General features: G+C 40.4%; 1 protein-coding gene across 1 annotated transcript in view; it reads right to left on the bottom strand.

Moving 5' to 3' along the window:
• The window catches only part of DTWD2 (DTW domain containing 2), a 102,752-nt gene that overhangs the window by 44,220 nt on the left and 40,529 nt on the right, over positions 1 to 18,003 (bottom strand). The window contains exon 4 of the mRNA XM_064140415.1: positions 2,629 to 2,818. Coding sequence (XP_063996485.1) covers positions 2,629 to 2,818 — 190 coding nt within the window. The remainder of the gene's footprint in view (positions 1 to 2,628; positions 2,819 to 18,003) is intronic.

The following is an 18,003-nucleotide window of genomic DNA, read 5'->3' as shown; positions in this document are numbered from 1 at the left end:
GCCTTCCGAAAATGTGCAACACCCTCCTCTCTGCTCCTGGTTCTGCAGAGATTACTTGTCTTACATGTACCCATGGAGAGGATGTTCTGTCATCAGCAAGTACAGAAAAAAAAAAGAAGCAAAATGGAAGGCCAACTAAAACACCTAAGCTACTTGCCAAGCTGATTTTCCAGAAAGGAACACTAATCACAGTACAAATTAATAGAAAAGAGATGTTATGGAATACTGAGCTGGAATTTAGCTGTGACCACTGAACTTCATCTTTGAAGACATGAATCTGTTTCTCTCAAATTAAAAAAAAGTAGAGAGAGGGGAAAAAAGCTGAAAAATAATAGGAATGTTTAAATAATTGATGGCTTTGGCTAATATAGGTAAAACAACTTTCACAAGTTTTTAAAGTAACAGATAGGAATGGTGATCCATTTTTTTTTACCATCCAAGTGAACAGGTGATTAGGAGAGCATTTCTTCTGCTTTTTCTAACTTGGGAGTATACACTGCCACAGAGAAGAGCCAGTTTACAGAATTTGTGATGTTTTACATTTTCTATAAAATATGGTAGGGCCCAACTAAAGAGATTATTAATGGAAACACTTTCTCCCTTAAAAGTAAGTCGAATTCCTAGACATAAATGCAATCTACGTTATCATCTTCCTTTGAGGGCCAAAAGCCTCTGACTCCAACATAGAATCTACTCTTCGATTTCACTTACACCAGTATAACCCAATTGCTACACTATGATAAAAGCCTAAAAGCAGCTCTCAGTTTTGATATAAAACAGATTTCATCCCCTAAAGCAAACTACTTCTACAATGTACAGCAGCTCTTGAAACAGCAGTATGTTGACTAACAGCACTTCTTTTAAACTATTCAACATCCTAGTCATAAGGGCATGACTTCCAAGTTTGCAAAATGACATTTCCTCTCCTCTCCTGAAGAAGCAGTCATCCTTTCACTGAACAAAAGGTGATCCAATGATGAACTGATTTTTTTCCATTAGTAAAACTATTAGCAGTAGTACATTTTCTGCAACATAATTCCAGTAATGTCCCTGAAAGACAACAGCAGCTTTGTCAACACACTGTGTCTGGACAAATACTCCTAGACTTCAGAAATCGGAACACAACTCTTGTTTCTGCCACCCAGTGGGCAGGAGTTTTCAATACACATTGAGAAAGTTTCCTCTAAGACATATTACTAAAACAATAAACAGTCAGAAGTACCTGAGAGGACATGAAGCCATCTACAAGAACTTAAGTGGTCACGACAAAATTCTGTCCCATTATGATCTGTAGCAAAACTACTCCTATGTGTGATTCTAGACACTTAAATGAAACCAGCTGATGGAAACAAGTATTTCAGAATACTCATTTGGGAATTCACACCAAAAGTCTCCAGTCACAAACCACAATAAACGAGGAACTACAAAGTAGTTGTAAACTATAACAAAGACTGGAGTTAAGACAGCTACTTACACAAGAGCTGTGTTCATTGCATTTGACAGCTCAAGGATGCACACATCTCTTCTTTCAGAAGGGCCTGGGGCCCTGCATCCTTCCAGGAGCGGTGTGCTCTGTCACACCTCATCTCCCTATCAGTATGATTGCAGGGCAACTGGTCAGACCAGAATGAAGAATCTAGTTGTTAGAACCAACACAAAAGAAAATCTAAAGCAATGGCAGTACTAAACTGCAGACATCAATTTGACTTCCAAACAAATTCAACCTTAGGGTATTACAGCCAATTTCCACCCACAGACAAAAGACAAATGTTGGACCAGTTCTTCCATGGCCCATTGACAAGCATGTAACAAAATCACAAACCCATAAAGTTAAGTTTCCTTTCAAAGCCGTAGAAAAAAACCCTAACTAGTAACATTTTCCAACTTCTGGATTTGTAAATTGGTTACAAATGATGCCCAATGCAGTTACAAAACTGCAGTGTGCAAAATGGAAGCACTGTCTATAAAATCTGTGATTGGAGCATTTAACTCAGACGCACCATTGTAGTATATGAAGAAATTACCCCTGCTGTGCTTATGTGACAAAAAAACAAAACCCCAAAACAGACCAAATAAAATGCTAACAAACCCTCAAAATCACATATGGCCAGTATTTGCTTTACATGAATTCAAAGACATGTTTGTCAGAAGGAAGGCGTGTAACACTTTAGTAAAGAGGGTACAAAATGCTACTTTCAGCGTTATGATTACTGCAATGGAAAATACTTACAGAGGGGAGAAAATGCTTACTTTTTATTGCATATGTTCTACATATGTTAGGCAACAAGCAAGTGTTTTCTACACAGATCACTTCCACATTTTGCAGAACAATCGCCCACTGTGAAGTTAGATGCATTAACTCAAAACAAGCAAAATAAAACATTTTAAGTGACAAAGTGAAAATCCCCAATAATTACATTAATCTTGCTCACAGTACTTGAGGTTGTCTTATTTAATTGATCAAGTTTTCCTTAACTTGACAGTGCAGCTGAGAAAGAAAGAAATTATTTCAGTGACTTTCATCCTTCAGGAAAAAAAACAATCAACCAACCCACTCCCTTCTGGATGGCTAGAAGGCAGCATCTAAGAGAACCACTTAACACCTGTATTTCACCTATTATAACTCACCTGCTTAGGAAGCCGGAAGAGAGAATTTTTGTAAAATATATCTTTAGCCTGACTCCATGTTCCATCGATGATGATGATAAAAGATGGACTAGAAGACATCACAGCTACTTCTTCCAAGTTAGTTGCTTCAGCTCCAGGATACAAAACTAGTGTACCAGGATTTCTGCACACAGTTGCTAATTCAGGATACCTTCAAGGCACAGATACAGAAAATTACAATAACTATTAACATTTTTCATGACAAATGCATGCTGCCAGATGTTCCAAGTTACTAATTCCCACTCATCTCCAAATTGTACTTAAATTTCCAAGAAAGTCCTCTGCTCAGCTACCAACATCTTGAAAATTTCCCTTGAAGGCAGAGAGGAAAGCCCACTCACAAGAGTAATCAATGAAAGCTTGATATCAGGAGTGTTTTCTAATTCTTTAATCAGTACATTTCTAACACCTAATTAAAGCAAAAATGTTCCAAATTGTTCACCAAAATTTAACATACTTCAGTAGCGAAATTTGTTCAAGCACTTGGCACCAAAATACTGCGATCATCCCATTCTGAACCTTGTATATATAAAGGCCAATTCACAGCCCACATTTGCAGGGCATTTCTGAACATGCTGCCATCCCAGTTTATATTTTTTATAAATTACCACTACTACAGTTACAGTTCACAAACTTGTACATCTCTTCTTCTGTCCCCTTGGCTTTCACATCTGTAGTGGCACCAGAGCAATAAAAGGACTATTGACTCATAAGTAATCACCTCACGTACACAGAAATTCCTGACATTTGTGCAGTCACCATCTCTAAGTTATTTTACAAAGATCTATGAAATGCATTAGGCAGTATTGGAAGCCTCAAAAAACTAACCACTAGTTAATTAGACTAGTGAGGGAGAATCTGATTAAAAGCTGGCCTTGTAACAAAGACTGCATCACTTGTCCTGAAGCAGTTTCAGCAGCACCATCATGCAAGTCTTAAGAACTGTCTCAACCAGGAAGTAGGAATAAACACAAAGCAAGAGCTGACTGCATGGAGCATGTCAAAAAGAGTAAGATATTGTTTCAGCATAGTACCTCAGAAATTATACAGAGTAACTGGTAAGAGTTACCTGAAACAGCACAGAATTATTTGTGCTCTGAAGTGGAAAGGAAAACCAGTACAGCTTATAGAGAAAATAATGTGTATCAGAACAAGGCTCACAATAGCTAGCACACAAAGTGAGATCTTCATGCTACCTACCAAGAACCCCCCAGTGTAAAATCACTGGCACAGACACAAGCAGTAAATTCACACAGAAAACTTCCTAATGTCGTCTTTTAAGCCCCAGGAGTTGGGCAACTTCGCCACTCCTCCAAAACTTATGCAAAAATCTCCTTTCTTAAGAAAAGAAAAAAAGAAAAATAGAGAAGAATGAAATGGTTAATAGTGGGCTTTGAGCTGACATATATTAGATTTACTTCCAATCTGTGGACTCCATTATACCTCTCTGAAATTATATGTGAAAATAGAACTTCATCAGCAATAGGCTCAGACAGAATTGCAGTGCCTAAGCCATTGAGATCCTGAGCTTCAGACTCATAAAGGACCATATAGGAAATGTCTGAAATGAAAGAGGAACTGAATTCAGGGTATCACCAAGCCCAGAACTAGTATTTCAGTATCTGATCACGCCTGCCCCCAAAAGCAAACAATCACAGAATCATAGAAATATTCTGGTTGGAAAAGACCCTCAGAATCATCAAGTCCAGCCAATATCCCTACTCTACAAGGTTCACCTTAAATCATATTCCCAAGCATCATATCCAAATGACTTTTAAACACATCCAGAGTCAGTGACTCAACCATCTCCCTGGGTGGCCCTTTCCAATGCCTGACCACTATTTCTGTGAAATACTTTTTTCCTAATGTCCAATCTAAACCTACCCAGTTGCAGTTTGACACCATTCTCTCTAGTTCCATCACCAATTGTCTTTGAGAAGAGATCAGCAGCAGCCCTTCCACAATGTCCTTCCAGGTAGCTGTAGACAGTGTCCTCTTCCTCAAATTAAACAGCCCCAGCTCCCTCAGTCACTCTTCAGAAAACTTATTCTCCAAATGCAAACTGATTCAACACTACATGGTTAATTGCAGTCAACACCATTCACTGAAAGAGAGTCATGATCTTCCCCTCCAAAACAAACAGCAAAAAAGTGTAAACATAGACAGGAAACTGTGAGAAATATATATTTGATCCGATCAATTTGTGGCAAGAGGCCACAGACAGGGAGGAAGGGGGGCACCCCCAGAGCTCAGGGAAGGTTGAACGAATGACAAGAACATCCAGAAATAGGGGGATGCTAGATCAAACTCCACCTCTGGGGTTTGCAATCCATAAAATTAAACCTGGTGATAAGGTACTGATAAAGACTTGGAAAGAAGAAACTTTGTTAACTATGTGGAAAGGCCCTTTTCTTGTGTTGCTCACCACAGAAACGGCCATCAGAACAGCAGAAGAAGGATGAACACACGTCTCACGAGTAAAAGCACCTGTCCAGGAGTGGCAAGTGACTTTGGACCCAGGAGAAACAAAAGTGACACTAAAGAGGCAATAAGATAAGCACTGGTGGAATTTCTAAGCACTTATCACTCCTAGGGGACTAATTGGGGCTTCAGAACCAGTACTAAAAACTGACAAAAGGTGTTGAAATTGTTAAAAACAAGAGGGATTGTTTAGTGGGGAAAATTTGGAGGATTTTGGTTTGGTTTGGTATAGGCTTTTTTGTGGGTTTTTTTGTGTTGTTTGTTTGGTTTTGTTGTTTGGTTGTTTGGTTTAAGATTTTATTTTAATTTGAGACACATATTTCAGAAAAATCAAAAGGGCAGTGAGAGGCACCCAAAGGAAATAAAAAGAGGGCAAGACCAGAGTGAGAACCAGTGCTGCGGCTGAAGAAGGTCTGCCAAGGGCTGAAACCCCTCTGGGCTGTGATCGCCGAGTAACATGGCCCCGACCAGACCTCTGCTGTGCATATTTGGGTTAAGTCTCTTGGCCCTGGGACAAGCGCAGAATTGCAGTGACTGTACCACTGCAACTCGGAGGGGAAAAAGAGTGTCTCAAACATTGGTATACCATACAATTTATGAGTGTAAAGGTCAGAAGTTAGATCCCTGTTACCACAACCAAACAGAATATGCCAGATGTAATGAGGAGGGATGATCCAAAGGAAGTTCCCTATCTATGGTGGGTAGAAATAAGGGCAAATGATGGGAAAGGGAAATTGTTAGGAAGAAGCCAAATGATCACCAACCGCAGTCAGCCCCTGTGGGTAACCTTTGACGCTTGCCAGGCTATTGACAACAATGGTGCTTCAACTTGTGGGAATATGGGGTGGAGACGTTACTAGGCAAGAAAAATATATTTGCCCAGAGGATCCTGGCCAATGCCGCCAGTATCATAATTCACCTGTATATGTAGTGGAAGCACCTTGGGTGTCAGCTCAGGAAAGAGCCCAGTACCATTGTGGGGAGACATGGTGGAATTGTGTGTGTTGGGCCACCTGGAAGAAGGGACCAAATTCGTGTGTAGGCCTAAGAGCAGAAGTAAAAAGGGGAATCCCATCAGCAAATTGCACTGCTGAAACCTGTAATCCAGTGAATCTAACAATATATGACATAGGAAAATGGGAAAAAGCAAAATACACGAGATATGGAGTCAGGATTGCAGGAAAGGGGTCAGACCCAGGGGTGATGCTTGATGTAAAAGTCCTACAAAAGGGTAGAGAAGGGAAATCACAACATTTAGTATTTCATTCATTTTATCATGAGATGGAATCAGGAGTTAAGTATGAAATTCCAACAGTTGCTAAAAATCTTTTTGTAAATTTGGCTGAGAATATTGCAAAATCATTGAATGTAACCAATTGTTATGTCTGTGGAGGTACCAATCAAGGAGATTGATGGCCCTGGGAATCAATGGAAGCGAATATCTCTGATCCTAACACCTGGAAAGTGGAGAGAGGTCACAGAGAGCAGCAGTGGGTCCTACAAACCAGTATAATTGGAAGGAGTTGTTGGCAGAGACTGGGTGATGGTCAATTTGTAGGGAATTTGGAATGTGAAGGCGGTTATGAGTGGAATGAAACTAAAAATACATGGGAAAGATGGGGCACTCCTTTGGAAGTGCCATTCCAATTGAGAAACTGGACTAATGGTAGCACAATCATAAATGGGTGGCCAGCCCCGAGTGGATATTATTGGATATGTGGGAGAATAGCATATGCTCACCTACCAAAAAATTGGGTAGGATCATGTGTATTGGGAACAGTTAGACTCAGCTTCATCCTGTTGCCTATCTCCAAGGGAGAAAGGTTAGGCGTACAGCTGTACACTGAGACTGATGAGCTAAGGGCCAGAAGGGATCTCCAAGTAGGAAATTGGAAAGACAACGAGTGGCCTCCCGAAAGAATTATTGCCTATTATGATCCTGCAACATGGGCAGAAGATGGATCTTGGGGTTATCGAACTCCAATATATATGCTTAATAGGATAATTAGACTGCAAGCAGTAGTAGAACTAATTGTAAACAAAACTGGAGATGCCTTGAACCTGGTAGCGAAGCAAAATACTCAAATGAGAACTGCTATATATCAAAATAGATTAGCATTAGACTATTTACTAGCTCATTAAGGGGGTGTGTGTGGGAAATTCAACCTAACCAACTGCTGCCTGGAAATAGATGATGAAGGAAATGCTGTTAACCAACTGGTAAAAGAGATGAAGAAAACTGCTCACGTTCCGGTACAAACCTGGAATGGGGTAAACTTAGGGAACTGGTGGAATAACTTGGGAGTAAGTGATTGGTTTACTAAACTGGCTTTGGTGGGAGGCGGAGCGTTGATTGTGGTATTAATTGTACCCTGTCTCATTCCATGTTTTGTAAGACTAATCACGATGGTTGTGCAAGGGATGCAAGTAACCATTGTACCTAATAACCCAGAAGAGAAAACCAAACTCCAACCTATAATGATTATTGAGGCGACAAAAGAAAGGATAAAAGATAGTGAGTTAAACTCTCTAGAGCAAGTAATTGCCCGATTTGAAACTAAGACACGAATCAATCTGATCAAAAAGCAAATGGGGGATTGTGAGAAATATATATTTGATTTGTGGCAAGAGGCCACAGACAGGAAGGAAGGAGGGGTTTGAATGGAGCTGCACTCCTCCTTGAACAACCATCACAGAAGCATACACTTGGCTTAAGATAACAGCAATAAATAATTAGAAGCTAGAAAGCTTGGTGGAGGAGTGAGGCAGGTGGAAGAGACAGCCTTTGTGCATGAGCAAACAGAGGACTAGTTTGGAGTTCAAGGAGCGGACACTTGAGGAAGATCCCTTACTTCATCACTGAAGACCCCTTACTTCATCCCTGAAGACCACCAGAGGGACCACCGAGTAAAAAGAGACATGCGTGGAAGAGACACCTCCCATTCTTAGAACTGATAAGCAAAACCCAACCTTTTCTTAGAATTAGTAATGAATATGTAATAGAATAGGATATAAAAAGAGAAGACTGAAAACAGAAGGTGTGCGTTAGGGCAGAGCAGAGCCTCCCCACGCACCCAGGCCTGTACATTGCTTGATTCCTGCAACTCTATTAAAGCCTTAACTTGCATGAACGCAAGTTTATGCCTGTTATTTATGACAAAACCCATAAGGTAAGGCTGTGGCAAATAGAAATAGATGGAATCTGCTCTGCCCACTATTTTTGTAAATATGACTTACATTATGGTATTTTGGTATCATTTTAGTTTAATCAAGAATCATGTTACACAAGCTCAAAAAGTAAGTGGATTTGTTTGTAAGTGGATTTGTTTCTACTGGCTACCTAACACTCAAGAGTTAAATCTAGAAAATCAGCCACTGTTCTCAGATGTTTGTCTTAAGAACCCATCTTCTTGAATAGCTGTCTGGGACAGCAGACTTGTTAAATTGTTAATGTCTCTTAGATGTCTAAAAAAAAAAAAAGACACAGCAATGAATTCTTAAAACTAACCTAAAACTGTAATGGTTTCGAAACACCAAAAGGTCATGCTATAAACTACAACTGCAGCCTTACCTTTCCAAACATGATTCACTTGAAAACCATGGTCTTCAGTGTACAAACATCCAAGAATTCCAGTCAATTCAGTTTACAGCAGTTTGTATGCAGAAGCTAAGGCAAGGCAGTTGTTCAAACAGATTTTGTAAATTTGTCCCAGCAAATTCGACTTAGAATTTGAGGGCTGACTATGCATTCACTGTTGTAAGAACTCATGACACTTTACAAACTACCAGGAATTGCTGCTGTCTTCAAAGACTTTTCTATCCATAGACTTCATCCTAGAGTGATAGAGTACATGGAGATAAGGTACTCCTCTCTTTCATAAAGACAGGTTCTCAGAAATAGACTCTGCACAACCATTCTAGGTTATGGTTCATAGAATCATAGAATCAGCCAGGTTGGAAGAGACCTCCAAGATCATCGAGTCCAACCTATCACCCAGCCCTATCCAATCATCTAGACCATGGCACTCATTCAGTCTTTTCTTGAACACCTCCAGGGACAGTTCATACTGACAGTCACAGACCTCATTAGTAGCTTTATCAAAATGTCTTGCAGTCATAAATCACACTTATTCTTTCTTCCTTAGAACAGCACAGGAGGCATGATATAAACATAATCAGCCATTTATTTGCTCAAAAAGGGACACAGTCTGTAGCAGACAAGTTCAAAACAATTTTGGACTGAATTTCTAGACAGGCACATCCTCTGAATGTCACTGCAGGTTTTGTATTTCCTGCAGTATAAGACTTTGTCTCTTGTTAGTTTGCTGCTGACACATCATGCAATTGGACTTTCTCCATTCACACACACTACCACCACTAAGAATCTGTCCCCCAAAACTGTTTGTATGTGCATCCTTCAGCTGCATTTAATCAGATCTTTAAAATAAAAGTCTCAGTAAAAGACTGAATTTGTTCTGGTAAATAAAAATTAATCTGTCAACTGAACAAATTGACAGAGCATTTAAAAGGTAACTTTGTATCGGCAGTACCATTTTTGACAGTTATTTAGCAAGAAGATGCTTCTGATGTTCTTGCTTTGAGTAAATGTTACAAATACAATGCATTTAATCACACCCTGCTCTACAATACTTCATTAAGGTAGGATTTTTCTCTACAACAGTCAAATGTTTTTAAATGAAACTTACAGGATCAGTGATGGAAGAGTAGCTACTTCACTGTAATGCTGAAACAGACCTGTTGTCTGCTGAGTTCTTCAGAAAACCTGACTTGTATTCAAAGGTACAACTGCTTTTTCAATAGAAGCTCTCATATTGAAGCATACTACAGCAAATAAGTAAAAGGACTAGGAATTAGATCTCATCTCCACACAGCTTTACTTCTAAAAGCACATACTTTACACACTCAATGTTATAATGTTTTGTTTTTTTTAATGCCAATAAATTATTCAATTGTTTAAGTACAACAGTGATTTCAGACAAATAGTATGGCTTATTAAAAATACAGGAGACAAGTTCATTAAGGCTGATATTTGTATTAAGGACAACTCCTGAAATACTGAAGGATATATGGCAGTTTTGAAACTGTCCTCAGAGCCACAGCAGAAGCTCCATGTTCAATCCTATGCTATCCAGGAAAACGTATTTTTGCTTTTGATCCCTGCCTAAATTTTCTCTGCAGTAACAAGGGTAGAGTAGTCAAAATCTCAGTACCAGGTCAGCTGTCAGTCCACCCACCTTCTTTAGAATGACTAGACAGGAATTTCTGGCCACACACTAGACCACTGCACTGGCTCGCAGGCAAGCAATTCCTCAGCAAGACATATCTCTGATTCCAAGTCCTTCAAATTGCTAAAAGCTGAGAGAGGAATTTGGTAGGTCTTGCCAGGCTTGTAGCCACTCTTCTGCCAGCTCTTTGTGCCTTAGGTGTGAGTTTTGGTTTGTTTTTTTTCTTTTATTGCTCGTTTTAAGTTCAGACAGCTTATACTTAAAGTGAGGAACACAATTCTGTAATTCAGCTAGACTTGTCTATGTGGGGAAATTAAACCCAACAGAAACAGAGAGGTAAATCATCAGTGCAGAAGGCTGAGTTAGGGTAAGCACAAGGGCAAGGTAGGAAGACGAGCACCAGCAGTCGCACCAGAACAAACTAGTTCAAGCTAGTGAAGGAATAGTTGACCACAGAATTTCACACAGCACCTGCTCACCATCAGAAATGTGGTCTTGCTTTTCTTGCCATCTTGTGACACAGCAGTACACAGCTTCACAGCATTTTTTACTTCAAACACGGTGAAATACATGCCCGTCACTAAGACATGTCTTGTGTCAGTAAGGATGCAGAATGAGGGTGGATGTTTGTGCTGAGAGCAACAGTTACAGCAGATGAGATGGCTGGACTGCATGCCACACAACGAAGCTTTGCTGATGACGTGTCTCCATAAATTATTTTGCCCACTAGTTTATGACAACTTGAATTCAAGAAAGATTCCACTAAAGAAGCTTCCTCTTGAATTGTCTCTATTCCCACAAGTGTTCAGAACATTGACATTTCCTGACATCTTTGAAGCCTCAACCTCACCTGCAAATAGTTGAACCTGACTGTGGCCCAATAGGAGCAGAAGTGTGAAAGACAATACCAAAGCTGAGCACGGTAAAGGGGAACAGTAGTGAGCCCAAGTTGCTAAACTGGGAGGGTAAGAAGGTGAAGACCAATGTGGTTGCTAGTCAGTGTAGGAACCTACTTTTAAGTTCCACACCATAGTCCCGGATCTTCACAGAGCACTTCTGCAGAAACTTTTCACAGTATGAGGCATGACAAACATCACAGAATTAACATGGACCTTAATTTTACCTTTCATTTCAGTTAGAAAAGACACGACGGTGGCAGACGCTGAAGCCACCACATTTCAAAAGAAGGCAGATCAGAAGTCAACTTCTAAAGAATTCACAACTCCGTGTCAGTGACGTAAAAAAGAAAGATAACATTGATACATATGAAAAAAAATTCTTCAAGTTTGCTCCTCCTCAGACTTTCTCAAAGACCCTGCAAAATAAAGGTGTAAACTTCAAGCGAAGAGAACCTACTTCTAAATGTAGGTATGGTACACCACAGTATACTATCAGATTTACTAGGCTTTAGAATTACTTTGCTTTGCGTGGTACTTCATGAACAACTTTTCTTAATCCTAAAGTGGACTTGTTAAAGAATTTCCAGTACAAAATTGCTGTAGATCAATTCCACAGCCATGAAGACAATCAAATAAGCAAATTCTCCACCTATTTCACATCAGATGAATTCATGCAATACTGACAGCAGTTAGCCAAAGCTGCCTGTAGATCTGTCATGATTAGGACTCCCAAGCCATGAATCTCAATCCTTAAGTAAAAAGAATATTTTAATCTCTGATGAATTTATGAATATACACAATTTACTCATATATACCCAACAAGGACAAAGGTTGTGCAGATTTTAACTCTCCATCCTATTCAAGTCAATCATTTCACTGAATTCTTAATTGGTATTGATAGGAGGAGGCTTAATTTTTCCTTTTGGAGATATTATAACTGTAACAGTTTACATAACAATTTTTAGTTGATCAGAAAGAATCTGATAATGAACATGCCTTGGCTGCCTATAATGCCTGATTTAGGTTTGTGGATGACTATAAAATGAGTAATAAGCAATATAAAGTGCATTTTTTGTGATAAAAGTGACAACGGGAAACAAAAGAGCATTAAATTTGTGTGTGCTACAGGTTACTAGAAAAAGAAGTTGCTTCAAAAATACACTCAGGTGAAAACAGGTGTTACTTTCTTTGAAGCCTGCAAGGCAGAGCAAGATCTCTTCTTTGCTCTGTGGCCCTCCAAGGCAAAAATATAGAGGAAAAGAATAAAGTGGAGGCACACAAAGAATCAGATGGCTTTGTGTTTTCTTTTCTAACCGTTTCTACATGGCTAAAAACTCACAGAGATGCTTCAACAAGCTTTCCAAACAAAGACAGGAGAATTTTAGAAAAAAAAAAGTGTTCACAGAAAAAATGGGCAATAGTAAGTATGAAAAGATGAGGAAAGGAAAAAAAAAAAATTAAAATACTATTTCCACAAAAGAAAGTACAACAAATTAAGGGGACAAAATGCAGAGGGTGAGAAAGAAATGCAATGAGAAATTTTGCCAAATACTGAACACTTCACTGATGTCATAAACAGTATGAAATATAAGAAGCATAAGCAAACATGAATATAGACACAACAGATACTAAGGATGATTAAACAAGTATAGCACAAGTGAGTGAGAACTAGGTAAAAAATAAGCAGAACAATCAAAACCAGAAGCAAAAAAAAAAACTCCAACAACCACGAGTGACCATACTGGTCTGCAATCCAAACAAAAACCTAGTAATAAAATTAAGAATGAGTAAAACTTCAAAAATTGAATTTCACAGCTGACCTTTCAAATGGAATAATGTGGGTGATACAACCAGTGCCAACAAGACAGTCAGCTCTTAGACTAGACTACAGGCTACCTCAGAAAGTTCTCTGCTGCAGTTAAAACACAGTGCCCCTTCTTACATTAAAAATTAAACTAAAATAAAAATGGGAAACCCACAAATATAGAAACAGAGTTGTCAACTAGATGAAAAGGTCTTCTGACATGAACAGCAAGATGGATAAAAGTCTTCACTAAGGAACTGAATAAACTGAGTTTGCAAGATTTAGAGAAAAGAAGGCCAAAGTTAAACACAGTTAACAGTCTCCAAAACCACAGGAGGAAGAAAATAACCTATTCTTTATGTCCACAAAGACAAGTATAAGTGTGTAATAAAGGTTCAAGCTAAACAAGGACAAAATCTCCTAAGTTTTCTAATAGCAGTAAGTCATAGAATTATCATAGAATCAACCAGGTTGGAAGAGACCTCCAAGATCATCCAGTCCAACCTATCCCCCAGACCTATCAAATCAACTAGACCATGGCACTAAGTGCCTCATCCAGTCTTTTCTTGAACACCTCCAGGGATGGTGACTCCACCACCTTCCTGGGCAGCCCATTCCAATGGGAAATCACTCTCTCTGTGAAGAACTTCCTCCTAACATCCAGCCTATACTTTCCCCGGCGCAACTTGAGACTGTGTCCCCTTGTTCTGTTGCTGATTGCCTGGGAGAAAAGGCCAACTCCCACCTGGCTACAATGTCCCTTCAGGTAGTTGTAGACAACAATGAGGTCACCCCTGAGCCTCTTCTTCTCCAGGCTAAACAACCCCAGCTCCCTCAGTCTCTCCTCATAGGGTTTGTGTTCCAGGCCCCTCACCAGCTGAGAATTCTGCAGACTCTCCTGTACGTGGTACTAATACCATGACTACATGGACCTGATTTCACTGTCATAGTGGAGTAACAGTGGCAGCTACAGAATCTTTCCATTCCTATTTCTCCAACTGCACTAAGATACATATATATGCGTGTGTATATATCTATCTATATATATGTATTACATGCAATGTAATGAATATGAATGTAATGTGTGTTTATATGTATTATTAAGATGATGTGTATATGTATTACATGTAATATAGTCAATACGAAATGCCAACACTGGTCTCTTAGTTGACCTTATTCTTAAATATAATAACTTTGAGCAACAGAACTACTCTTACATAATATTATCTCTACAGACATGTTGATGTTTCCACACACTAAATGACACATGATTTTCCTAGGAGTATTCATTCCTGGTGCTGTATCTCCTGTATTTCCACATATTACTTGTTCTGTGTCTTCATTAGCAGCTTGTGGGCTTCAGCAAATGTCCAAGAAAAGTAAATCTGTATCATTTACAGTTGCAGTGTTCCACCTCAGTCTAGAAAACATTTGTTAAATTTAATTTCACAATTAAAAATAACATTGAATATAATCACTTTCTATAAATACAATAGAAATCATCTTCTCTGTTAACCATCTTTCCATGACTGTCAGCTAGTGTAACACTCAGAAAGATGATGAATATATATTTTAAGGTGCAACTACGGTTTTGATCTCTGTAAGAGAAATACCTGCAGTATTTGGTTCTCATACAGCATTAATTTTAGTATGCAGCAAGCACTGCAGGCCTGTACAACCTAGATAGTCTGTCAATAAACTCCGCTAAGCAGAACAGTTTGGATCTTTCATTTCTGCCTGAAGTGTACCCAACCACTTTGCCATTGCAGATTTATACCTTCTCATGCTGGTAGTAAGAACAAGTAGCATTCTGTCGTTTTTGGGATGCATGCTCTTTAAATGTGTAATTTAAGCACTACCTTGTCTCATTATATTCTAGGTTTTTTTATCATAAACATTTTTATTACACTTCTACACTCGCTTTCTCTCACACTCTCTAAGCAGTTTTAAGTCAACAGGGATCTATTAAACTTTGTCAGCGCAAAAGGCAGGTGTTCAAATTTTTTAAATCCCACACTGTCATTTAGTAGCAGACAGTGTAAGCATTATAGAACAAATGCTAACTTTTTATCTGTGGAAAGCCATCAGTTTAATGGGGGCTTCTGAGTTCTTCTCAGCCTTTTTACTATTACAACTTAGTCATAAGCATGGGGCTGTACCTATATTAGTACTAACACACCTGGAAGATTGTAGGAATAGTAATCCAAATAATTCCTGCAAGGTAATAAAACTAATGAAGGAAAAAAAAACCCCAAACTTTGATGCTGTCCACAATCAGAAATAGTTCCTTAGGTTCAGAACTGAATCATAAGAGATACCCAGAAAGTGAAAGCAGCAATGTTTTTGTACTACATATAGAATCATAGAATCATCTAGGTTGGAAGAGACCTCCAAGATCATCCAGTCCAACCTAGCACCCAGCCCTAGACAGTCAACTAGACCATGGCACTAAGTGCCTCATCCAGGCTTTTCTTGAACACCTCCAGGGACGGTGCCTCCACCACCTCCCTGGGCAGCCCATTCCAACGGGAAATCACTCTCTCTGTGAAGAACTTCTTCCTAACATCCAGCCTGTACTTCCCCACATAGTAATATATTGCATTATTTATAACTTGTTTGCTATCATTTAGGATACTAACAACATTTATTCTAAAAGCTTCTTCAAAGTGCTTGTTTCACGGAGAAGGGGAACAAAGTTGAAATAGGAGAAACAAAACTGATGAATTCTTGGTGTCACCACCAGAGGCAAAAATTTTCTTCCCTTCCTATGTCCAGGCAGTAGGAGGGGAGAGAAAGCTACAGTCCCAGAATAGCAGGAAAAAGTCACACCACATCTTAATTCTATCTCAAGTTACAATAAGAAGACAAAGCAGAGCATTCTACAGAGAAAAGACTTCAGAAGAAAACTTTTGAATAACAAAATATCCAAACGAATCTGAAACCAAAGACCAGGAAATTAAACACATATTAGAAATAGCAACAGCTATGAGTCTATCGAGAAATGCCATATCCCTCCAACATAAAGAGCATATATTACCATTTCTCTACAAAATGTGGTCAAGAAAGTAATGCTCCTGCTTCTCATCTGTAACTTGGGATAATGCAACTTATTTCACTAGTACCATGAAGCATTCACAACAGATGATTACCAAGCAAAACTACTTCTACCAGAAATTACTAGTACCAGATAACTCTACAGACCTGTCAGCCTGACCTCAGTGCCAGGGAAACTGATGGAGCAGGTTATCTTGGGGGTGATAAGAGCGCACTTAAGGGATGGCAAAGGGCTCAGGTCCAGCCAGCATGGGTTTAGGAAGGGCAGATCCTGCCTTTCTAACCTGATCTCCTTCTATGATCAGGTGACCCGCTTTGTGGATGTGGGGAGGCCTGTGGATGTGGTCTATCTGGACTTCAGCAAGGCCTTTGACACTGTCCCCCACAGCAAACTGCTGGCTAAGCTGTCAGCCCATGGCTTGGATGGCAACACTCTGTGGTAGGTTAGGAACTGGCTGGAGGGCCGGACCCAGAGAGTGGTGGTGAATGGTACCACATCCAGCTGGCAGCCAGTCACTAGTGGTGTCCCTCAGGGATCAGTGCTGGGCCCCATCCTCTTTAACATCTTCATAGATGATCTGGATGAGGGCATCGAGTCAGTCATCAGCAAGTTTGCAGATGACACCAAGCTGGGGGCAGATGTGGCTGGGTTGGAGAGCAGAACGGGTCTGCAGCGAGACCTTGACCGCCTGGACAGATGGGCAGAGTCCAATGGGATGGGGTTCAATAGCTCCAAGTGCAGGGTGCTGCACTTTGGCCACAACAACCCCATGCAGAGATACAGGCTGGGGTCAGAGTGGCTGGAGAGCAGCCAGACAGAGAGGGACCTGGGGGTGCTGATTGATACCCGCCTGAACATGAGCCGGCAGTGTGCCCAGGTGGCCAAGAGAGCCAGTGGCATCCTGGCCTGCATCAGGAATGGTGTGGTCAGCAGGAGCAGGGAGGTCATTCTGCCCCTGTACTCTGCACTGGTTAGACCACACCTTGAGTACTGTGTTCAGTTCTGGGCCCCCCAGTTTAGGAGGGACGTTGAGATGCTTGAGCGTGTCCAGAGAAGGGCGACGAGGATGGTGAGAGGCCTTGAGCACAAGCCCTACGAGGAGAGGCTGAGGGAGCTGGGATTGTTTAGCCTGGAGAAGAGGAGGCTCAGGGGTGACCTTATTGCTGTCTACAACTACCTGAGGGGTGGTTGTGGCCAGGAGGAGGTTGCTCTCTTCTCTCAGGTGGCCAGCACCAGAACGAGAGGACACAGCCTCAGGCTGCGCCAGGGGAGATTTAGGCTTGAGGTGAGGAGAAAGTTCTTCACTGAGAGAGTCATTGGACACTGGAATGGGCTGCCCGGGGAGGTGGTGGAGTCGCCGTCCCTGGGGCACTTCAAGGCAAGGTTGGATGTGGCACTTGGTGCCATGGTCTAGCCTTGAGCTCTGTGGTAAAGGGTTGGACTTGATGATCTGTGAGGTCTCTTCCAACCCTGATGATACTGTGATACTGTGATACTTTTTTACTCCATGTGGAAAACAAAAAAAAAAAAAGAGAGACATTTCCAGTGCAAGTTCCAGTGCTAGTTCACAATGCTGATGCTGAGATAGGCTGAGAAGAATCATTGTGCTGAAGCAAATCCACACAACTGCATTATTCTGACACAGCTGCTGAGCTGCAGACATTTGTCACCACATTCACTTGCACATCTCCTTCCCTGCAAGAAGCAGAAGTACTCACTGAAAACAAAATGCTCATAATATAAAATCTTTCTCTTCTACTACTATTAACTTTTAAGAACAGAAACATTGACAGAAGGATCCCATGGGTTCCCGTGAAAAGGTTTTAGTAGAGAGGGAGCTGCAGGCATTGC

This window comes from Pogoniulus pusillus, chromosome Z (genome assembly GCF_015220805.1).
Source record: "Pogoniulus pusillus isolate bPogPus1 chromosome Z, bPogPus1.pri, whole genome shotgun sequence".
Taxonomy (NCBI): Eukaryota; Metazoa; Chordata; class Aves; order Piciformes; family Lybiidae; genus Pogoniulus; species Pogoniulus pusillus.
The sequence above is the reverse complement of the archived record's forward strand: the minus strand, read 5'-3'. Positions and strand labels throughout refer to the sequence as shown.